The sequence below is a fragment of the Strix uralensis genome, chromosome Z (assembly GCF_047716275.1).
Source record: "Strix uralensis isolate ZFMK-TIS-50842 chromosome Z, bStrUra1, whole genome shotgun sequence".
Classification (NCBI taxonomy): domain Eukaryota; kingdom Metazoa; phylum Chordata; class Aves; order Strigiformes; family Strigidae; genus Strix; species Strix uralensis.
This window is the reverse complement of record NC_134012.1, coordinates 59,328,232-59,353,506: the sequence shown is the minus strand read 5'-3', so window position 1 is coordinate 59,353,506 and position 25,275 is coordinate 59,328,232. Positions and strand designations below refer to the sequence as shown.

At 38.3% G+C, this 25,275-nt stretch overlaps 1 protein-coding gene across 11 annotated transcripts in view; it reads right to left on the bottom strand.

The window, feature by feature from the left end:
• FBXL17 (F-box and leucine rich repeat protein 17) overlaps window positions 1–25,275 on the bottom strand; it is a 315,193-nt gene that overhangs the window by 194,397 nt on the left and 95,521 nt on the right. For 9 of the 11 annotated variants that reach the window (XR_012627033.1, XM_074855755.1, XM_074855754.1 and 6 more), the window contains exon 6: window positions 19,211–19,341. Coding sequence is in view for 10 of the 11 variants with exons in the window: in XM_074855755.1 (XP_074711856.1) it covers window positions 19,211–19,341 (131 nt within the window). In the remaining variant the exon portion in view is untranslated. Of the gene's footprint in view, window positions 1–2,145; window positions 2,185–6,538; window positions 6,722–19,210; window positions 19,342–25,275 lie in introns of those variants that run through there. The other 2 variants (XM_074855757.1, XM_074855762.1) reach the window with 2 other exon arrangements.

The window sequence follows — 25,275 nt, the reverse complement described above, 5'->3', positions numbered from 1 at the left end:
CATTTTTTGAGTCCTTGTCTTGGGATCTATGGACTGCAAAAATATGCATTGGGAATGCCTAGGGAAATGGGTACTTGAAAATCATCACCTAAACCACCAGTGAACTATAGTACAACACCAGTTTTGTTCATCCACTGTTTGACAGTATAATGCAGTGTCTGGAATCACAGCTTCTGACTGCAAGGATAAATTCACTAAGACATAGAGGCATGGCCGCCTGCCTTCTCATCCCTCACTAGCTAGGGCATACAACTGGAGTACTGTCTTGCCAACATGAAGATTGGGCTGAAGATTGTGTTAAATGCTGTACAGACAGGAGATACAGGCTTGACCCAAAATACTAACAATAAAGAAAATAACAAAGACAAATAAAGGGCAATGTCCAAACAAATTGGAAACGATGATCACTGTTAAGTGAACTCTTTTTAAGAGACAGACAATTAAGTGAAGGTGCTGTGAGCACTTGAACAGTGCATGAAGAAGACAGCCTGAAAAAGCCAAGTACCAGAGAGCAAAAACTGTCCAAAGATGAACTTAATAGAATACTATCAGATAATGTCACTGTAACCTATAACATTCAGAGTGGTTGAGGGCAGCCAAGTAGCCTTAAGGCCATGCCAGTTCCGTCATACATATCACACAGCTCCTGCCAAGGTGCAACTCTAGCCTGTGATCTCGAGATCACAGAGTGAATTTTTATTTTTAACATCATGAAACTATCTCCAACACAACATGGTTTAATTCCTGATATAATTCTTCCGTCAAGCATGGTTACTTGTTTGAAGAGTCCAAATTTACCAGGAAAAAGTCCATTGTTCAGTTACATTTTGAATAATGCTTTATAACCATGTTAATCATCTCTGTTCTGAAAGAGATCTATGCACTAAAAGAAAACTCGAAAAGCCTATACAGTATGTTCTTTATACAAATGGAAAAAATTTTACAGAAATTCAGGACAAACTTAGAGAACTTAAAGGCTAGATTTTGTGATCATTAGATGTGCAAACAATTAAATCTGAACTGAAGCCAGTAAAAACTGAATAAACAATAATTATTGTTCTGATAAGCCTGTAAATTAAAGGATCTAGGGCAAGACCTAGAGAAGGAAAAATAATCAGCACCTGTTATTATTTCTCTCCTGGCAGTTTCCATTTTGGCAGACAATACAAAAAAATGCTTCAAGGAGGTTTTTTACAAAGTCTACCCTTCACTTACAGCCATTTCTAAGGCAAAATTATGGAAAACTATTTTACAAAAAAAGGAAAAATCAAAATCAAATCTATGTGAAAACAGCATATTCCTTTAATTTCTAAAAGGTACACATTTTATGCTACTACAGGCTACAGTACAGTTTTGTACATTCATTGTATGGAACATTCATTGTTTGGAACAGTCCTTGGAGAGACCACGCTCTCCGTAATTTTCAGAAAAATAAATAATAAACCCCGATTTATAAGTTTTATGATTGGTATGTTAGCAAAAAATGGCTATAGCAGTGAAAATTCAAACTCTAACTTTTGTGCTGCTTTCTAAAAACAACCATAATTTTCACATTGCTTCACCTTATTTATTTCATAAAACTCATAGGCATTCAGATTCATAGATATATTAATATATCACCATTTAGATCAGGGCTAATCAGGAAACATTTTTGTAAATTTTATTCATCAAATATTCAACAGTATTGACTACTAAGCTACATATACTATATAGTAAAGCAAAGAATCAAAACAATGTTACAGGCAAGAATAAAAGTGCTATTGAATATGCGCTATTGAAAATTCTTCTGAGATGTTTATTTTAAAATTTGACCTCAAGATTTTAAATATTTAAGCAAATTCTTAATAGCCTCCAATACTGTAATAAGTTATTTCAAAACAAGACAATGTTTTATTTAAAAAATGAAATCTGTCAAGGACAGTGATGAAGTATGTTTTGTTACACCAATTATACAGTAACTAGAGTAACCAAACACATTTTTTAGGAGAGAATGACACAAGAATTCCTTCAAAGTAAGAACTTTTATCCTTTTGCTTAGAGCACATATTTAAGATAATCGTTTAGCATTACAGGTAAGGAGAAGAGGGAATACAGCAGAGATTAGCCTGATGAGTTGTCTAAAGAATATTTCTGTATTATACTCACTCTTTGAAATGTAATGCATGTAGACTGCAATTCACTGAGCTGCAGAAAATGTAATAAAATATGATTTGTAAAAATGATTACTTGATACTACAAGTGGGATGATTTGAAGTTTAAGAGGTGCATCTATCTAAAGGCAAGAGCCTTTTCAAGTAATGTTTGGAAAAGTAAGCTATTACAAGAAAATCGAGTTTCTAGTTGTTATTTCAATTCTTTTTTTGAATTCTGAATGTTGAATCTTTAAAAAACATTGTTATGCCCCAGAAGTTTATAGAGTACTAAAATAAAATGGATTTTTGTGGTTCAATGATGAATTGAGGGTTGGAAGTAACCTGAAATTTCTGAACTACTATTGCTATTATGTAAAATCAGGAATGTCCATTACTGTCAGCTCCAAGCTACAACAAATATTGGTAATTCTACTGCTACTGTAATCAGAGAGACCAGAAACAGACAGGAAAACAGTCCAAATGGAGACCACTGAGCACAACTATGTTGCACAGAATGTATTTTCCTTCTTGTTTGGTTGCCCCAGGGGAGTCTAATACAATTTTAAATTCCAGCCACAGTCTCCCAGGCTAGAAGACAACTAATGGAGGAAAGCTTGTGCACACTCTTTTTATTTTTCCCCTGCTGAAATGCTAAAGGATAGCATAAACTTTCTAAGCCAATTGATATGTCTGAAAGCAGAAATGGGACTACAGTTTGCAATACATACTACAGAAACACTTTCTTTAAAGTCTAAATGATCAATTACATTTCTGTTCTATTAGCTAAAAGTTTTAAGCATTGTTAGAACCCAGAAATAGAATTTACATGTGTTTAATACAAGAAGAGTCTAAATAACTACAGATTCACACTATCTATATAAACTATTTTTAGTGAATTGGGTCATATATCAGTAAACACAACAAATATAGTCATAATACACTATTAATCATCTGAATCTTTAACAAAACTATTTCATGCTTTTAGTTTTTCTGCAGTTTTTAAAATGCAAGTATAACAAAACATCTAGCCTATATCGAATACCTGAGGAAAGGCATTCTCTCAATATAGCCTATATATGTAAAAATTGGAAGCATCACTTAAAAAAACCCCAGAACCACTGCATACAGATGCATAGAAAAAGAAACCGCTGCTAGCTTTCCATACAGCTATAAAATTCTGAAGGTAAGACCTTCTCCTTTAAGCACTTTATTCACAGTAGGAAAGTACTTTCAATACCCGAAAAGACAGCATGAATATTTGAATGCCATCTGACAGGTCTTGCTTAGTAATATTGTATATACAGCTCATTGTTAAGCCTTGTTGATAGATAGCTGCCAAGATCAGCATGGAAAAGCAACTTCTACAATAGAATGATACCTAGACTTTGTCAGTAAAATTTACATGACAAGATTCTAGTAAGGAAATAAATACGTCAAGACTGGTTTTTACTCTCAATTATATAAACAGGTATCTTCTCAGTTACAGTAATCAAAACCATACAAAATTAAGTTTGCTAGATTAGCACAACCGATGTTTGATTTTTAAACATTCTGAAGATACGTCTAAATGAATGCATTTTATATCACATACCAAGTGTAAAATTAATTGAGAACTATAAAGGGCATTTTGACTCCTCCTAGTATTGACAAAATCCATTTTTTCTCAGTATTCTTCCAATCCAGTATGCTTCTTGTTTGTTTGTTTTAAATCAACTCATGTTTGAGTCTCTGAATTAAAGTAACTGTGCAACTTCAGTAGTGTTGAAAAAGACTTTCAAGGAGCTTAGCATCATGCACTAGCAGTACTGCATAATTCTTAACAAAGTTTAGCTAATAGTAATTTGTAGCAGGAAAGAATCAGAGAAGAGCAGAACAATTAACAGAGAATTCACTGTACACATCCATGACTTCAAAATTCAGTTTTATAAACGAAATCTCATTGTTTAATAATAGGTGTACGACCAAAATCAGCCTTTGGGTTCTGTTCTACTCCGCACTGGGCCGGGTCAGCAAGCAGCAAATGACTGCATCTTTCTTGCAACCAGGCTTTTCAGATGCTGCATACAGCCTCAGGTTTTGGCACAGAGGGTTTAGCATGCCTAACTCTTGGTAAGGTCTGAAACTGGAACATAGTGTGTCTTTAACTAAAAAAATACTACTGTCCCATATGTTAGTCCTGAAGCTAATTATAGTAACAGATTTAGAAACTTGCCTAGATGTAACTTACCTAGACTTAGACTTCCCTAGATAGGAAACATTCATTTATTCAATGCCTTTAGCAGGCCTACACAAAGGCAAAAACCTTTTATTACCCATCCAGAAAACACAGCATACTATGTTGAAAGTCCAAAACAGTCTCTGACTTTGGAAACAATGCTGTCAATCTTGTTGCAACAGTACCAGACTACAGACCACAGTCTGGATTGAGTGCAACCTGGCAAACCTGTTCCAGAGCACAGCTTTTGGCATTGCTCTTAACTCTCCCACTACCCCAGGCTCACAATGATCTGTTAAATACCATTGGCTAGATAAATTAGACTCTTATAAGATGAAATCTGAAGAGGAGGAAAAGGAAAGACAAGAAATAAGACAGAGTAGGAGGAGGTAATTGTTACTGGGGGAGACAGGAAAAGAATGAGAACAGAAACCAACTTTTTCTCACTCATCACTGTAAGCAATAACATCCATGACGACGTCAATGTCTTACGTTCCTTGAGGACCTTCTCTAGGTCCTGCTTGGCCCATACATTTTCCAGAACCAGGAGGTAATTGTCTGTTCAAGCACATCATGACAAACCTTGAAAAACTGGAAGCCAGCAAGGAAGATGGCTGCTACAGTGAAGCTCAGTTAAAACCTCCAGTTTTCTTAACTAAACAATCAAAACATGAACTATCTCTAACAGTAAGTGTTAGACTCACAGAATGGATGAGGTTGGCAGGGACCTCTGGAAGTCATCTGATCCAACTTCCTGCTCAAGTAAGGCCATCTAGAGCCCTGTTCTCCAAGGAGGGATACTCCACAGCCTCTGTGGGCAACCTGTGCCAGTGCTTCCTCAACCTCATACAGAAAAAGTGTTTCCTACTGTTCAGAGGGAACCTCCTGTGTTTCCATGTGTGCTCATTGTCTGTGGTCCTGTCACTGGGCACCACTGAAAAGAACCTGGAGCCATTTCCTCTATACTCTCCCTTCAGGTATTTGCACACATTGATGAGGTCCCTCATGAGCCTTCTCTTCTCCAGGTTGAACAGTCCCAGCTCTCTCAGTCTGTCCTCATAGGAAAGCTGCTCCAGTCCCTTCACCATATTTGTGGCCCTTTGCAGGACTCTCATCAGTGTGTCCATGTCTGTCTTGTAGAGGGGTGCCCAGAAACAGACACAGTACTCCAGGTGTGACATAATGCCAGAGAAAGCCCTAAAGATTATAAAAGTGGTTTCCAGTGAAAAATTCAGGCTATATCTAATGAGTGGGTAGGGTGCTTCCTGTTTTCTCTGTGTGTATAGAACTGTGAGGCCTGGAAACACGCTGCTTCTGCGAAGGTTAGCTGTATGAGTCCCAGATCCCTACTGGCACAGTGAAAAGCAGTAGATCATGATCACAGGGTATGCAGAGAAGTCAATGAGACTCCAATCCAAATGTAAGTCGCTGTTTAGCCTTTTAAATTTTTTTTTTCTTTGCATCACTCACTCATCGTTCACTGTCTATACCCTACAGAAACCACCACTTTCAATTTGAGTTGCTGCTTATTTTTACCTCATTATATTACTACTGGCAGTTCCAGAACTACCTAGTCATTCATTCTGTCAGCTCAACTTCAATTTCATCACCATCTTCCTCTTCAAGCTTACTACAACTTCTCAAAGGCACATTAATTTTTCATCTTTACAAGTCAGTACTTACTGGTTAATCTTGAATTCTAGATACACAAAAATAACTACATTTAACATCACAGAAAATTCAGCATATACTAGCCTTCTTTGGTTTTAACGAGAGAAAAAGTGGGGATCATTGCCTTAACCTGATCAGGATTGAACACAATTAGCATACTGAATCTGACACATTTCCTGTTTATATGGTGGCATGATCCCACCAATAACCTGGGTCTTAAGCTCACTTACACACAAAAATCCCGCAAAAAATTTTTCTAAATTATTTTAATTTTGAGCTTATAACCCATGCAAGGAATAGACTAAAGTAAATTTAGAACATGGTTATGCTCCTTTCAAATGGTATTTATAATGGATATGCTGACAGACTCTAAACAATATAGTCAGTGCAGTAAATTGTTAAGAAGCCATCCTTTCTTCTGTCCTTTTTCAAGTACTGTGTCTCTTCTGACTGCATGGTGAAATATTGGTTGTAACCTCAAAATGCAGTGGTAATTGCAGTAAGGACTACATATTTTCTGAGCATTAGTAGGTTGGATTTTTTATTTTTCTGTACTACTTCAAATTATAACACTGCAAATATTTTATTTGTACAGAAATGATAAACATACAAAACATTTCCGTTTTCATGATGCACTAAGGACTCAGACTTACAACACACTGTCACTTCTATGCCTTCAGGGAACATTGCACTTTCTTAATTTCTGCAAGGAATGTCATACAGAAAAGAGTCAAGCCACATTTATGTCAAGTCTGACATTTTTAATTATTAGCAACCATGTCTATGCAATTTCTCCTTTGGTTTAACAAGTTCATACCTATCTTCCAAAATTATGGTAGAACTCATAAATTTGTTTAGGCTCATGCTAGTCCCTTGCATTACATTAATAACTCATCACAGGAGATATTTATCATCTCGAGCTTTTCTACATGAGAATTGTCAGACTTAATCACCCTCCTCGTATTTTCACTATTTACAGAGCTTCATTTATCATACATTTCAGCAGTGTGACAACAGTGGACTATTTTCCCCACTTTTCAAGTATGTAAAGAAAGATAAAAGGGTGTCAAATCATGTCACTAGCTTGGAAGTTTTACTCTTTCTGATAACATCCATTTCCACCAGAAAATGATTCCTAAGAAACTATTTAATACCAGTCATAGACAGAAGTAGAATTAGCAGGCTAAAACCTCATTAAATGCAGTTACACTTAATTATAGAAAATGCATTCTGATTTTTGTCATTGGTTAAACTTTGCAGACAGTATAAGAGTGATCTGTTCCAATCAAATGTTTGTAAAAATTAACTTATTTGATAACAATGCCAAAGAAACTGTTCTCAGAAGCCTTTATAAAGTGGGTTCAGGACTTATAACTAGAAGCTGAAAGGACTACTAACTCTGATAAGGATAGCGATTTGGGGGATAACTGCTAATATATATGTTGAACCATACCCCAGATTTTTTCCCAAGCACTTGCAGGCTGGACTGAAAAGTAACGTAGCATTTAAAACAAAGTTATAACAGAATAGCACAAATGTGCGGCCATTACTAGATTCTGCACAAGTTCATCTTGCATTACTGGACATCTAGGATGTCATTCTCACACAGTATTGTGCAATGAGAACAAAAACTAAATTAGTAAGATATCGCATCACTGAAATAAGGTATGAGTGACAACTCCCAGGTCTACTAATTGAAACATTGCAGCATAAATGCTACCTCAATGTTGTGATGAAATATTACAGCCTATCTGTTTCGATAACCATAGTAAGAAGAATCATGCAACTTCACCTTTTAATTGGTTTGGGAAAAACAACTGACCTCCCGTAACTTGTTCTTAGTTGTGAAATGAAAATCACTGTACTGGGTGCAGATGCCCAGGTGGTGGCAGGGGGGCTGCAGGGTGGTCTTGGTGAGGAGAGATCAGGGCTGTCCCATGCCAGACACCGCTGGCTCCAACAGACCCAGGGCACAGCTGAGCCCCTCAGCCAAGATGGTGGCACCTCTGGGAAAGTATACTTAACAAAGGGCAAAAATATGCCAAAACCACACCACACAGAGAGGGGAAAAGGGAAAAGAAAGAGCATGAGAAACAGCAAGTACAAACACCAAGCTCAAGGCAGAGGAGGTGGAGGTGCTCCATGGCACTGGAGCAGACACCTACATTACAGAGTGTAGATAAGCCCACGTCAGAGCAAATGGATACTCCTAAAGGAGCTGTGGCCTGTGGAAAGCCTGCATCAGAGCAAAGGAAATGTGAGAAGAAAGGAGCAGGAGAGAGGAATCACTGTGTACTGACTGTAACACCTCTCTCCCCATCGCCCTCTACTGCTTAGGGCAGTAGAGGACTTGGGAGTGAAGATGTAAAGTTAAGCCTGGGAAAGAGGCATGAAAGGTGTTGCTTTAATGTTTGCCTTTTAGTTTCTCACTACCCAAATCTATCTTAACTAGTAATTAATTAGAACTAATTTTCCCCAAGTCAAATTTGTTTTGCCCTCAGCAGTAACTGGTAAACGATCTCCTTGTCTTTACCTCAACCCATGAGCTTTTTTTTTTTTTTTTCTCCCTTTGGTCCTGCCGAGAAGGGAATGAGTGGCCAGGTGGGTGTTTGGCTGTTAGACAAGGCTAACCTATGACAAGAATAAAACTGGAGATATTTATGGAAGAATACAAATAGTAGCGATAGCTAACAGACACAGTAGTGTTTGGGGGTTTTTTTTGTTGTTTTCTGTATGTTTAGGTCAAAGAAATCATCATAAAGAATGGTCAAGATGACATGGCACCTCGAGGAAGGTATATTTAAGAAAATTTAAAAATGCTGCACAGCATAATGTGAGAGAGTAGTGAGGACAATGTGAGAGAAACAGCCCTGCAGACACCAAGGTCAGAGAAGGAGGAGAGGGAGGAGGTGCTCCAGGCACCAGAGTTAAGATTCACCTGCAGCCCCTGGATGAGAGCATGGTGAAGCAGCTTGTCCCTCTTCAGCCCATGGAGGATCACACTGCAGCAGATAGCCACACTGTAACCTGTGGAGAGCCCCATGCTGCAGCAGATGGAGGTGCCCTGAGGGAAGCTGCAACCCATGGAGAGAAGCCCATGCAGGAACATGTTTTCTGTCAGAAACCATGGCCTGTGGGGGACTCATGCTTGGAGCAGGCTGTTCCTTATGATTGTACCCCATGGAAGGAAGTCATGTTGGAGCAGTTGTTGAAGAACTGCATCCTATGGGAAAGACTCAAACTGGAGCAGTTCGTGAAGGACGTAGTCCATGGAGAGCCATGGTGAGTTAACCTTGGCTGGTTGCCAGGTGCCCACCAAGCCACTCCCTCAATCCTCCTCCTCAGCTGGACAGGGGGAGAAAATAAGATGAAAAAGGCCTGGGGGTCAAGATAAGGACAGGGAGATTGCTCACCAATTACCATCACAGGCAAAACAGACGTGATTTGGAGAAACTGGTTTAATTTATTTCAAATTAAACAGAGCAGGATGAGAAATAAGAAATTCAAACACCTCACCTCTCCCTTTTTCCTGGGCTCAACTTTAGTCCCAACTCCTTTACCTCCTTCTCTGAAACAGCTCAGGGCAATGGGGAATGGAGGTTGTGGTCAGTTCATACCACTTTGTCTCTGCCACTCCTTCCTCCTCATGCTCTTCCCCTGCTCCAGTACAGGGTCCCTCCCATGGGAGATTGTTTTCACAACTTTGTCCAATGTGGGTCCTCCCCACAGGCTGTAGTTCTTCAAGAACTTCTCCAGCATGGGTTCTTTCCACAGGGTATAATCTTTTAGGAATGGACCGCTCCAGTGTGGGTCCCCCCCCAGGGTCACAGTCCTGCCAGAAAATGCATTCCTGCATGGGCTCCTCTCCATGGGCCACAGTTCCTGCCAGGAACCTGCTCCAGTGTGGGCTCTCCATGGGGTCACAGCTTCTTCAGGGCACATCTACCTGCTCCAGTAAGGGGTACTCCATGGGCTACAGAGTGGATCTGCGGTTACAACCCCCAGCAGCGCTACAGGCTTCGGGAGGAGTGGCTGGAGAGCTGCCAGTCAGAGAGGGACCTGGGGGTGTTGATTGACAGCCGGCTGAACATGAGCCAGCTGTGTGCCCAGGTGGCCAAGAAGGCCAGTGGTATCCTGGCTTGTATCAGAAATAGCGTGGCCAGCAGGGACAGGGAAGGGATCTTACCCCTGGACTCGGCACTGGTGAGGCCGCACCTCGATGACTGTGTTCAGTTTTGGGCCCCTCACTACAAAAAGGACATTGAATTACTCGAGTGTGTCCAGAGAAGGGCAACGAAGCTGGGGAAGGGTCTGGAGCACATGTTGTACGAGGAGCGGCTGAGGGAACTGGGGTTGTTTAGTCTGGAGAAGAGGAGGCTGAGGGGAGACCTCATCGCCCTCTACAACTACCTGAAAGGAGGTTGCAGAGAGCTGGGGATGAGCCTCTTTCACCAAGTAACAAGTGATAGGACAAGAGGGAATGGCCTCAAGTTGCACCAGGGAAGATTTAGACTGGATATTAGGAAGTATTTCTTTACAGAATGGGTTGTTAGGTGTTGGAATGGGCTGCCCAGGGAGGTGGTGGAGTCCCCATCCCTGGAGGTGTTTAAGAGTAGGGTCGACATAGCGCTGAGGGTTATGGTGTAGTTGGGATCTGTCAGTGCTAGGTTAACGGTTGGACTAGATGATCTTCAAGGTCCTTTCCAACCTAGATGATTCTGTGATTCTGCTCCATCACAGACCTCCACAGGCTGCAGCAGGACAACCTGTGTCACCATGGTCTTCACTGCAGGCTGCAGAGGACTCTCTGCTTCAGTGCCTGAAGCACCTCCTCCTTTTTCACTGACTGTCTGTCTCTCTCACATATTCTCACTCCCCTCTCCTGGCTGCCTTGGCACAGTGTTTTTTACCATTCTTAAATATGTTACCACATCACTGATTGCCTCAGCTTTGGCCAGCAGCGGATCCGTTTTGGAGCCAGCTGGAACTGGCTCTGTCTGACACAGGAGCAGTTTCTGGCATTTTCTCAGAGAAGTCACCCCACTCCCAAAACCTTGCCACAAAAAGAGCCCATGCTGGAGCAGAGGGCAAGTGTGACGATGGAGTGGCAGAGATGAAGTCTTACGAACTGACTGCAACCCCTGTTCCCCACCACACTGAGCTCCTTCATGGGGAGGAGTTAGATGACTTGGGAATGAAGGACTGAAGTTGAACCCAGGAAGAAGGGGAGGGTAAGGGAAAGTGGTTTATTTTTGCCCTTTTTTTCCTCACTATCCCACTCTGTTTTTAATTGTCAATAAATTAATCTGCCTCAAGTCAAGTCTGTTTTGCCCATGACAGTAATTGCTGAGTGATCTCTTTGTCTTTATCTCAACCCATGAGTTTTTTCATCTTCTTCTCCTGTCCTTTTGGGATGTGGGGAGGAGGAGTGACAGAGCAGCTGGGTAAGCATTTGTCAGACAACCAACATTAACCCACCACTTGACTAATCTCAAAGTATTATTTTTTCATATATTTTTTCATAATCACTTAAAAAAAAAAAAGACCCAGAATTTAAAGGACATAATTCACCAAAGCATGCCAATTATCGTTCTTTGTCCAAATTCTATGCTTTATTTCGAAATTTTAAAAAATGTGATAGTCAACCTTGAATCATTTTACAAAACACATCTGCAGGGTAAAGCAAATTTTCTTATAAATTTAATTAAAAGGAATGACATTCAAAAAAATAAGTAAGTTTAAAAGTAAAATTAATTTGTGTTACATTACGTAACTTTTTATGATCAAAGGAGATCACCTTTCAGATAACACTGAAAGATGACATTAAATTAGAACTAAGAAATGCTAGTATTCACCTAGAATGATTCATGACAAATATCACACAAAAGTACAGTTACTCTTCTGGAAGGCTCTACTATATCCCCAAGTCCAGATTATATACAATGACACAAATAAGTATCAGTGCTCCTGAAGCACATTTCCACTTCAGTCAGATCAAAGGTGATGAATACTAAGATGCTATGTTAGCATTTGTAGACACCAGACAAAATGAACATTTTTGCCAGTGCAAAAATATAGGCAAGCTGAAAGCTTTATACATTTTTATTTTAGATGTAATTTTATTAAAATAATTTCCACATCAAATATGCAGAGACTTATACTGTCAGGAAAAAACCATTACATTTATTTTTTTCTTGAAAATAATTCTAGCATTCATTAATCCTGCATTTTATAGGAAATCTACTTTAAGAACTGTGCTACCATTTTGATGCTCATGTTTGCTAGTGAAATATTGAGTCATTCACATACACCAGCAGCTCTGGGACTAAACACAGTGAGCTAATCACCTGCTGAGACTATCTTCAGCATTGTGTCCTCTACCCACAACACAGATGCTCCCAAGGCTTATTACATTGGTTCACATGAGTTCATGGTAGGCAGTCAAAACAAATTTTTTAAACGCTCCTCTAGCATATGGAAGACCATGTTAACAATTCACTCTGCCAAATAACAATGTAGAAATCCCCACATGCTTTACGACAACAAATACGATATACCCAATCCTAAGAAAATGATGCTGTATTAGTGACCTAGCAGAAAAAAGATGGAGCCTCTTCAAAGGAGAAAATGCCCCTTTCTCTTCATTTTCAGGCTTATGGTCTGGCTTCCAATCATCTACCATGTTTCCTCTGCATTTGTTCCATATTTTGACTTCCTGACTGCTACCCTTGTCAAAAGTCTGTATTACCAAGTTCCTCCATCTTGGACTCCAACCAGCATCCTCACCAAGTCTTAATCATTACAGTACAGTGACTGTCCCATTACACTATTTACTCTGGTTTATCCACAGTGATGTTTCATGAAAGCACTACAGAAGAACAGCAGTTTTCTCAGAACTGGTATAATTAGACCAAATCCAGGTTTCCCATCTGCGCTGAAAGCTCAGGAAGGTGCACATAATGCTTTTCTTCCCCCACATCACTAATCAGAATTCTGATGGCAATAAGAGATACCACTACAAGGTCATCAACCAACATTATTTGCTGTTTTACTGTGCCATGCAGATACTGGATACCTGCCTCCAAACCACAACCATAGCTTACTCTCAGCAACCTCCAGATGCTCTGTAAATCTCAGCACCTGCTAACAAAGTCACCTACAATCACTGTGTGATAAATTATGTGAAAAAATACAGCACTCTTGAAACATCATTACAGTAACGCTTGGTACCACCAGCAGAGGAAGAACCAAAGTTCTCAAATGGTTGGGAAATTATTGTCCTGTGACTGCAAAACCAATCATTAATTTTGTTAACTAGGTGGAACCTTATCCCAGATGACTGGCAGTGCCCCCAAAAATCTCACTGTAGCTCTAGATAAAGCTCCTGACCTTATCTGCATTATGCCCTGCACCATGATGTTTGTTAGAAGAACCATAGATACAATATGGGCTGGCAAACATCCTCTATACAGATATTACTAAGGGAGTATTTTAGTAAGAACAAAGACTTAAGCAAGCAGAAATACTCGACTTCACAGTCACTGAACAGCTTTTAATTGTCTACCACTAGGTGAACTATGTAATACAGAAGTTGAAGTGAATTGCAACTCAAAGTCCACAGTGATAAGATTCACAAAAAAATACCACATTAACTGCTGTTTGTTCCTTGATCATTTATGGATATAAAACATACCAGATGTTCCTCAAACAAAGAAAAATTACACAATACTGAAAACTCTGCCCGTACATCATACTACATTTTCCTGAATCTCCCATGAGATTTATTTCTAGATATCACTATTTTTATTGTATCAATTGAAATTCATACGAACAAATGCAGTGACCATTAAAACAACATCAAAGTGATAAGAACTTACTTTTACTCCTTTGCAATTGCAAAGACCTGAGATAATATACTCATGATGCATACTACAAGAATTTGCAAGTTTGGTTTTGTTCATATTTGAAAGAAGTACTAGGACTGTTTCTATAATGTATTTAACCACCATGATAAACAGAATATGAAGCTTTTGAGGGAGTTGTTAATACTTACAGAAGAAATTGTTGTGTTAGATTAATAGGTCTTTTTTTTTTGATCTTGCTTAACTCTCAACTTTTAAAGACATTTTACAAATCATAAGAGACCTATTTTTCTTTCATTTTAAAACTAATGTCAATAGTATCTCAACTGAACATACTGAATATATTTTTTGCCTTAGGTAAAAATATTTTTTTTTTTACTGCCCTTTTAGATGCACACTTTCAAAAACAGAAATAGCTTTAATAAAATAAAAATTGAGGCAGTTACCTTTTGAGGCAATCCCATGCACAAATACAGGCTGGATAATGAGTGACTGAGAGCAGCCCTGTGGAGAAGGACCTGGGTGTACTACTGGATGGAAAACTGACTATGAGGCAGCAATGTGTGCTCACAACCCAGAAAGCCAACTGTATCCTGGGATGCATCAAGAAAAGTGTGGCCATCAGGACAAGGGAGGTGATCCTCCCCCTCAACTCTGCTCTCATGAGACTCCCCCTGGAGTACTGTATCCAGCTCTGGGGCCCCCAACATAAGAAGGACATAGACCTACTCAAGTGGGTTCAGAGGGCCACAAAGATGACCAGGGGGCTGGATCACCTCCTTTATAAGGACAGGCTGAGAGCACTGGGATTGTTCAGCCTAGAGAAGAGAAAGCTCCAGGGAGTCCTTATAGCAGCCTTCCACTACTAAAGTGGGCCTACAGGAAAGATGGGGAGGGACTCTTTATCAGGAAGTGTAGTGATAGGATGAGGGGCAACAGTTTTAAACTGAAAGAGGGTAGATTTAGATTAGCTATAACAAAGAAATTCTTTACTGTGAGGGTGGTGAGGCACTGGAACAGTTTGCCCAGAAAATCACAGAATCACAGAATTATTCATGTTGGAAAAGACCCTTGGGACCATCAAGCCCAACCATCAGCCCTACTCTACAAAGTTCTCCCCTACACCATATCCCCCAGCATCTCATCTAAACGACCCTTAAACACATCCAGGGATGGTGACTCCACCACCTCCCTGGGCAGCCTATTCCACTGTCTGACCACTTTTCTGTGAAAAATTTTTTCCTAATGTCCAGTCTGAACCTCCCCTGTTGGAGTTTAAAGCCATTCCCTCTTGTTCTGTCACTAATTACCTGTGAGAAGAGACCAGCACCAACCTCTCTACAATGTCCTTTCAGGTAGGTGTAAAGAGTGATGAGGTCTCCCCTGAGCCTTCTCCTCCTCAAACTAAACAGTCCCAGCTCCTTCAATCGCTCCTCATAGGATTTGTTCTCCAGGCCCTTCACCAGCTTCGTTGCCCTCCTCTGCACTCGCTCCAGCACCTCGATCTCTCTCATACTGAGGTGCCCAGAACTGGACACAATACTCCAGGTGTGGCCTCACCAGTGCAGAGTACAGGGGGACTATCACCTCCCTACTTCTGCTGGTCACACTATTTCTAATACAAGCCAGGATGCCGTTGGCTTTCTTGGCCACCTGGGCACACTGCTGGCTCATGTTCAGCTGCTTGTCAATGAGAACCCCCAGATCCTTCTCTTCCAGACAGCTCTCCAGCCACACCTCCCCAAGCCTGTAGCGATGCATGGGGTTGTTGTGGCCCAAGTGCAGGACCTGGCACTTGGCCTTGTTGAAGCTCATCCTGTTAACGTTGGCCCACCGACCCAATCTATCCAAGTCTCTCTGTAGAGCCTCCCGATCCTCATGCAGATCGACACTCCTGCTTAACTTGGTGCCATCTGTGATCTTACTGATAATGCACTCTATGTCCTTATCAAGATCATCAATAAAGATGTTGAACAGAAATGGTCCCAACACCGAGCCCTGAGGAACACCACTTGTGACCGGCCGCCAGCTGGATTTAGCTACATTGACCACCACTCTCTGGGACCGTCCATCCAGCCAGTGCTTGACCCAGCAGACCATTCGCTCATCCAGGTCATGGGCAGCCAGTTTTTCTATGAGAATTGTACGGGGAAGTGTGTCGAATGCTTTTTGAAAATCCAGGTAGACAATATCCACAGCTTTTCGCTCACTAAAGTCCCCCACAAGAACAATGGCAAGTGACCGTGAGATTTCCCCCAACTGTTTATAGAAAGCTTCATCCACCTCACTGCTTTGGTTGGGGGGTCTATAGCAGACTCCCACAGCAAGATTCGCTTTATTGGCCCTTAACCTAACCCAAATACTCTCAACCCCGTTATCACTATACTTGATTTCTGAGCTGTCACAGCATTATCTAACATACAGAAGTTGTGGATGTCCCCTCCCTGGAAGTGTTCAAGGTCAGGCTGGATGGTGCTTTGAGCAATCTTATCGAGTGGAAGGTGTCCCTACCCGTAGGATGATCTTTAAGGTCCCTTCCAACCCAAACCATTCTGTGATTCTATGAAAACAGAGAAATAATAGTTCTTGTTAATTCTTGCATGTGCAAAAAAATCACAGCACCAAAAATCTTAGCAAGTGTCTGCTATGCAGAGATCTTGCACCTTGGAAGTTTCAGTTCCTTTCAGTTACTTAGCAAGAAATGTAATGATCACAGGATTAGATCTCACACTGTGTCAGAAGGAAGAGAGTGCTATAAATGTTCTGAGACCACAGCCTTGCTTATGGAAAGTATTTTTGTGGATTTGTGGAAACAATAAAGAAATCTAAAATAAAGTTTTAAAACCAGTGATTTACTTCTGCTGTAAAACCCCCAAATAATCAACTATCTTTAAGAAATAATTCACAGAATCATCTTTAAATTATATGTATTTTTGAGAACTTTCAAGTTTTCTTTCACCATTGATTCTGCACAAAGGAATAGAGGAAAAGTTTTCCAAGGCTTTAAAGAAAAAAAAAAAAACCCAACCCTCAGTCAGTCTAGAGAGGACAAAAAGGTGTCTTGTTAAGTTTGAAAAAAATCTGAAATACAAGCCCTACATAGTTGGATCTCACAGGTAAACAGATTTGATAACAGGGAGTGGGGGGTGAGGTGGTGGAATTGATCTCTCTATTTTAAAACCAAGAGTCAGGTAAAACATTATACTGCTGCTATCTCATATATGTTGGAAACAAAAGATTCACTCATAGGTATCAAGGTACAGAATCTCCTCTGACATCCCCTCTAACTAGGAGTCATCAAATGGCATCAGATAAAAAACAAAAAAATAAAACTCAGCTTGCCTTAAATCATGAATATACTTAGTTAATTTAAACTAACTTGGGTTTTTACCCAAGGTAAGAACCTGAACAGTCCTGTGAACTTGTGAAGAATCACTCATATCCTCAAAGTGAATATGCTCACAATATATGCTCTGTTGAACTAGTGCCTACATTGATTAAAGTCCAGTGGCTGCATCACATTCCTTTTATATAATTTTCAGCAATTCTTAATACGGCATTTAGGAGGAGTAGAGCTTCTTATTCAGTTAAGACTAGTACTTGGAGCTTCATCTCACTAGTAAAATAGGAAAAATACTTGAAATTGCCAAATGACTGCCTATGAATAAGATTTAACAAAGGCATCTTATTTTCTAAATCCTCTCTTTGTTTCCTGTTAGGTAGAAGCTAATTTAAATAGCTAAACTTAAATCTGTAGTCAAGGTTTAGGTATCAGTTGCAAATGCATAAAATGCATAAAATGCAAAGAACTACAAAGACAAAGTCAAAGCTCCAAATCTAAAAGTTTACATACAACAGCAGGCTATCTGTCTGTGCTAGAAAGGGTTCCCTTTTCTTCTTAAGCTTCAAATACTAACTCTATTTAATATGAAGTTTTAGAGACATACGCACATAGTTAAAAGATACATTTCTTACTCTAGCAATTCTAGTAATTTCAAGAGAAGTTTGACATCAGTTTGGATCATACTTAGCTGCCTGTCTTACCATAAAGTTCAAACAGAAACATATACCATTTCTAAGTACTTTAATTAAAGCCTGAAAAGTGCCTGTCTTTTAAATTTACATTTTTCTTGTTAGTATTTTTTATTCTCAATTTTTCCATTACAGTAGCCTTATTCTGCATATGAAAATAAAGCCCTCAAACAGAAATATCTGAGGCAACTAAATGCTTTCAAAACCAGTGAAGTTACATTAAGGGTCTGACCTAAACCTACAAAACCAAAGCAATAGTTTTAAAGGCTGAAAGGAGTTACAGTAGAAGTTCAGTGGTACTTCCTATTCAACACATTCCAATTTTAGTATTTTTAGAACATTATAATTTCACCAAAGTCTAAGCTCATATATACTTTAGTACATTCTTAAAGACTTCAGAAAACCTTGAAAGAGAGTATGTTAGAAAAAAATCTGTAACCACAGGAAAGAAGTACAATTGCTAAAACACATTGTTCTGGTTTATATGAAACTGTTCTAGAACCTTTCTCTGTTCAAACTGTTTCTTTCCTTTTGTTTAAAGCACCAGTTATAATAAACTAATCTGTTAAAGGTAATTCAAAATGTTCTTTCCTGTGCACCTTGAGGTAGTGGCTTTGCTCAATTTTCTTATTTTAAAAGGAAACCTCCACTTCTAAAATTCTCAATATTTTTCATTTTTCATCTGATCTGCAATATAACTATACATCATCTATGCTCATTTACTTAATGTTAAAATAAATTACTTGATCAAAAGGACAGAAAACAGCAGGATAGGAGGTATTCTGGTCGAAAGGAAAAGCCTAAGGTAATAACCCAGTTATTCTTTCAGTCTCATTCTGAAGAGTCTCTTTGCCAAAAAATGAAAGACTTCTTGCTTTCTAAAACAAAAGGAATCCCACTATGTAACCCACAAGCAGTTTATTTTTCCTGATGTAGCCAAAAATATGCTTCCTTGTTTGTATGTATATAAATCTGTTTAAATCCTGACTACCTGCTGAAGAAGTCATGATTGCAATTGTACATTTCAATCAAAAAAGAGTACATTCTCATGAAATCTACAGGAAACAGATTAGTACTGTCATCCAGTTATAACTAAATTTTTTTCTGCCACAGAAATATACAAACACTCTGTGAAATATGTCTAGATGATTTACCCAAAACAAGCAAGATAAACACTCAGAAAACAGTGCTTGCTTTTACTGATCTTCTTGAATGCCTGATCCATGAGGAATTACTCTCCACTATTACCACTAGTTAAATTTGCTTTATACTGGTTTTAGATGCTATAATGAAGTTACCTGTCATTAATGATCCAGTTCAGACACAGATTAAGGGAATTAAGGTTTTTGCATCTCTTTACTATTTCCATCACGGTTTCATTGTCCAGTTCTGTGATATGACGTAGATCCAAACTGGAAAGATTTCTTAGCTATGGAGATAAATATGATAGGAAGAAATAGTTTGAAATTCGTTCACATACATAACTTATTAAAAACGTTAAACTTTTGGGAATCATGTATAATATGTGCAAGCTAATCAAGAAAGGTGAGATTACTGCATTTTTCACAAAAAGGAAACATACCAGAGATATTAATCAAATCCAACTTTAGCAAATTTGGAATTCAGGCACTCAGTTATACCATGAAATCAAGACATTCTCAGTCATGGTCCAGTACATCTACAGTAGGGGCCTAGCCCTTCCTCCTTTTAACTACATGGAGTGTATAATACCAAGATAGCATAGCAACTCATTTAATATAAGAAAAATAGGGCATTGAAGGAAGGTGAAACAGCACATTTGTGTTTAGATTCAAATGCAAGTGATTAAAGACTCCAGAGTCTAAGGCTTTCCAACTAAGTAAATGTTACAATCTCCCTGGAAAATACAGTATTTATACTGCAATCTCATCTGCACAGCCATCAATAATAACTTGGATATTCTGAACAAAAGTTGGAGTCACGGAACAATATAATTAAGATTTAATGCACTGATTAATCTGATTTATTACTCTTGTTAATCACTATAATGTCCTTCAAAAGCAAACAAAACCCTCTTATACTAGTTTTATGAGCTATGGATTCAAAGAAGAAAATTTTTACAGATTTCTGCAGTATCCTTAAACAACAAATCAGTTTAGTAATAACCTCCAAGTGCTGTTTGCTTTTTAAGATGTCTGAAATAATCTCTGTTATACTCTGGAAGAATAATTGCATTAGGTAATACTGACACTTTAATTAAATTTACCTTCCCTTAAGAGAGAAAAAATAATCCTATTCAGTGATTTAAATCACTAACGATTTGGTTAAGTAAAGGCATACAACTGAGATCATATAATCAGTCCACTTCAGTAGTTAATTAAGTCAATGTATTTTTAAAAAAAAAAAAAAGATTAAAAAAAGAGAAAAGTTAATAAAAGGTAAAAAAGAGGACTTCAAATGAGGTAGTCTTCCACAGAAACTGTTCTGGTATTCTGTTCCAGCGGCTTTAACACTCCAGACTAAAGCTGAAGGTAAACCACATACAGCTTCCAAAAATTTTGCAGAACAAACATAAAATTTGTGCAGCACAGGCTGGGATCTACCTGGCTGGGAAGCACATCTGTGGAAAGGGACCTGGGGGTCCAGATGGACAAGCTCAATATGAGTGAACTGTGTGCTGCAGCAGCAAAAAAAGCCAACAGAATGCTTGGTTGCATTAACAAGGGCATCTCCAGCAGAGATAAAGAAGTATTATCCACTCTACTCAGCACTTGTCAGGCCCCACCTGGAATACTGTGTTCAGTTTTGGTTGCCACTATACAAAAAAGATGTGGACAGGCTGGAGAGGGTCCAGAAGAGGGCCACAAAGATGATCAAAGGACTGGGATGCCTGCCATATGAGGAAAGGCTTAGAGAACTGGGGTTTTGTTCAGCCTTGAGAAGAGAAGGCTTTGAGGAGACCTTGTCACCATGTTCCAGTATTTAAAGGGTGGCTACAAAGAAGATGGAGGGTCCCTTTTTACAAGGAGTCACATGGAAAAGACAAGGGGTAATGGGTACAAGTTATTCATGGGGAGATTCCAACTGGACACTGTCCTGGTTTAGCCAGGATAGGGTTAAGTTTCCCCAGCAGTGGGGGGAAGCTCTAGCCGGGTTATTCATATACCACGCTGATGTCACCTCCGGGTGCCAATAGCTCGGGAAGAATTGGTGAGCGCGTGGGTTTGTGCAATCGGTCCTCTCGCTGCTGTATCAGAACATACCTTGCTCTGTTCATTGTTATTACTGTTATTGTTATTGTTGCTGTTTGTTGTGTTGCTGTTGCACTGTTGTATTAAACCTCTCCTTATCTCAGCCCCAAGGTTTGTATTTCACTCCCTTGTGGGGGAGGGGCAGCGGCCACGTGGTCTCAGACCCCGGCAGGGACTAAACCACCACAACACAAAAGGAAAATTTTTCACAATGAGAACAATCAGCCACCAGAATAATCTCCCCAGGGAATTGGTGGATTCCCCAAAACTGGACACTTTTAAGATTCAGCTGGACAGGCTGCTAGGTCATCTTGTCTAGACTGTGCTTCTACTAGAAGGGTTGCACCAAATGATCCTTGAGGTCCCTTCCAACCTGATATTCTATAATTGATAAAATTAAGGAACCTGACCTGTGAGAAACAACTGCATGGTATGTCTGCAGGAAGTAGAACAATAATATTCCTATTATTTGAATACTACCACATGTGTATTGTGGAGGTGCTTGTTGTAATCCTGTTGAATTTCTGATAATCTTATTTGTCTATCAGGGAGAAAAGCACATAATGATTGATATAGTGTTGGTAAAATGGACAGATTTTACAAGCTCTGTCTGTCTGCATTTCATATATACTGCTCTAGCAGGAAGTTTAAAAGACTTCCTTCTATGCACTCAAAAAAACCTCACAACCAATCCCTCATTTTTTCTGTATAAATTACCAGAAGAAGGGGAAGCTTAGAGCAACTTGTATTTTCTTCACCTCCATACAGCTATTCACATTAGATAACTTCAGCCTTTATACTATGTTGGTAATAACATGGCCAATGCCCATATCATAAGAAATAAACCTACTGGACATTCAACAACGCATATATTCTATCACAGTAAACAAATATTTACCAGGAGACCTCAAAGACAAGTAAAAATCTTCCCATTAAAACCCACAGAATTCTTAACTAAAATTATGCTCTTTTTTGCAACATTTTTCTTATGACCAGGTGACAATACCAATGTTTCTTTAGTTATTAATATTACGTACACAGTAAAAAACATCAACTTATGCTAAAGATAAATTAATGCATGGAGGTCAGTTCTTCTTTGAAAAGTATGTAACTAACATGGGTTCAAATTAGGTAAGAGGTAACAGTAGAGTAACTACCTCATTGAAGCAATGATGAATGCAGCAGAAAGAATTTGTGATTTCCCAAGAAGAAAGACTTTTGCATTGCATGGGTAGACTCGAAAACTAAACTGAATTCCTAGTATTCCTATTGACCAAATAAATACGGTTTCCAACGTAGATTTTATCCTTTACCGTCACAGAAGAATGATCATTCCCTCATTTTTTCTTTCCTTCATACTAATAATCATCTACCATTATATTCAATATACAGAAACCCAGCCATCACTTGTCTTTTTTTCTGTCACATTCATTCACCTGACACCTCACCTACTTGGTAGGTTAATTCTTTTTATCAGGCACAACGTACTTGATCCAGAAAACCTTACTGACATAGAACTTTGAATAGACTACTTCACATCGATACAAACTCCTCCAGTATAATTTGATCCATACAATCTCACTATTGCCGTTTCACATGAGTGAATGACTTTCAAGAGCTGCAGAACTGGATACATATTCCCCTAAGTACTGGACCTTCTGACATGATTTTGTACCAATCTGAACAATATAGGTGAAAAGAATATCCCTTGGCCTATTTAAATCAACATCTTACTACTGGTCAGAGAATTGCTATAAATGTGTATGTAGTAATTTTTCATTTCAAAAATGGGATGGATATTTTAATTACAATGTCTTATTTTATATCTTACCTGAAAAAGTAATGGTAAGGGGTTAATGCTACAATGCTGAATTCTTTATTAATCACTAATATCACAAAAAAAATTGTAAGAAAAATTACGTATGTTTTATATTCTACCTATAACCCTCACATCTAAAAGTAGTGTGATATAAAAAACCTAAACTTCTCTGAAGCAGACAATTGGACAGTTGGGATGTTTGAAACTTCAGTGCATGCATAAATCTTGAGATTAAAATAGCATACCTTTAATTAGCATTTTTCCACAGAAAAGGATATTCTGTGAAAAATACTCAATCTTAGGGCACCAGGAATAAAGTTTTTCCTTTTTTTTTTTTTTTTTTTAATCTAAAGCAATTTTCTTCATGCAACAATTTGTCTTCAACAGATATTCAACACTTTTCTTCAACTCTTAATTTTATAGCTCTACAAAAATGCTCAGCATGAGCAGAATTTAAACTTTGAACTGAGCTCCAGCAGACAAAATATTTTAACTGAAAAAGGAATATTAAATGTGACAATAAAACAGACAATGCAAATAGTAGACAGAGGATTTAAAAATATGAAATAGAAAATAATTAAGAGAAAGCAAGAACAGTTAAACTCATTTTGTGTGCTACATATATACACAACCTTGCTAAAATTACTGAATACTGACTCAGTGTTAAAACTGTATAAGAATAGTATTTAAATTTCAGAGGGAGTCTAGTGAGATAAACAGATTAGAAGGGAACAGGATGTTGGTCCCTTCCTCTCAGTCCCACTAACAGACAGAGAATTCATAGCACAGTATGTAAAGGTTTTGTGAGGAGTTTTCCCGTTAAAAGGTACTGAAAGGGAGTTGTTCCACTGTGAAAGATGCAAAAGAACCACTTAGGTCACAAAATGGTTTTGGACAAAGGAAGTTTGAAAAACAGACCATCAGCTCTTTTAAAAAAGATATTAAAATTAAAAATTAAACTACTGTATTTAAGAAGCTACCTACTACTTTTGGATCTCAAAATATTTTAAATTATGGTAAAATCACTTTTGTTCAATACTTCTGTTGGTTGTTTTAAGTGAAATTTTATGGAGGTTGATATATCTAAAGATGCAGAGATTATTATACTATTTGTGTGCCTGAGTGTTATGGAGTTCACAAGACTTCTTTCTTGATTACTAGAACTTGTAATATTAAAATATGCGTAATGCTAATCAAGAAGCTAGAGCATTGAAAACTATCATAACCAAAAAAAAAAAAAAAAGATAAAAAATATGCCTGATTTGAGACTGTTCAAGTTTAGGATAAATGTCATATACTTTGGATGATAAATACTATTAACATTGGGATCACAGCTAATTTTTCTCTGTGTGTGTGTGTGTGTGTGTGTATCAACTCCTGTGAATATTTAGCTGTTATTGTAGTGGACTACTAATATAATGAGTATGCAATTCTTTTTTATTTTTCTTTGTTCCCCTCACACTTCCACAATTCCTGCAGAGATATGCTTTCTTAAAATCTTAGAATAGAATAGAATCATAGGATCATTTAGGTTGGAAAAGACCTTTAAGATCGGGTCCAACTGTAAACCTAACTAACACTGTCAAATCACTGCTGAACAATTCACATAAAATCAATCCTCTTCAGAACTAAAGCCAGATTATTTCTGAAGAGAAGTGCTTATAAGGACTTAATGAGCTTTAAATTCACATCTTTTGCTAATTAAGCTTAATATTCTTGACACTCTCTGTGTATGCATGCCTTCAGGGAATAGTCCCTCTCCTATTTAAGCCCCTCAAAGCGAATGTATGATCACAGGAAATAAAAAATAGCAACAGGAACAAATTGTAAATCACATTCTTACTATTATTATATCAATAGAATCTATAAACTATTTTTTAAAAACTCACATACATTAATTTTTACTTAAGAGCTGAAGTAACTGAACTATATTATTGAGATATACTGTGTTCCTGAAACATTAATCATACATGGTTTAAAGAATTGGAAAATGATTGAACAGTTGCAAAGGAGACTATTTTTCCATAGCCTGATTTAATGTTCTGTACATTCAGAAATTTTAATTTCTTAGAGTTAAGTACTGCAGAACATTGAGCTCCCATTGCTTAAATAAGAAATACATGTTCAAAACCTGTGCTGTAAGAACAGAGGTTTAATTTGCATCACTTACAAAAAACAAAACAGAAAAAGTTTGTTTTGAAGAGTGTAGGTATCTGTAAAAGAACATGCCTGAGAAGAAAAGGGAGTTGAAAAAATGTTAAGGAAACAAATTTATTCAATAGATTCCTTTGTTTTGTAATGTACCACAGCAAAA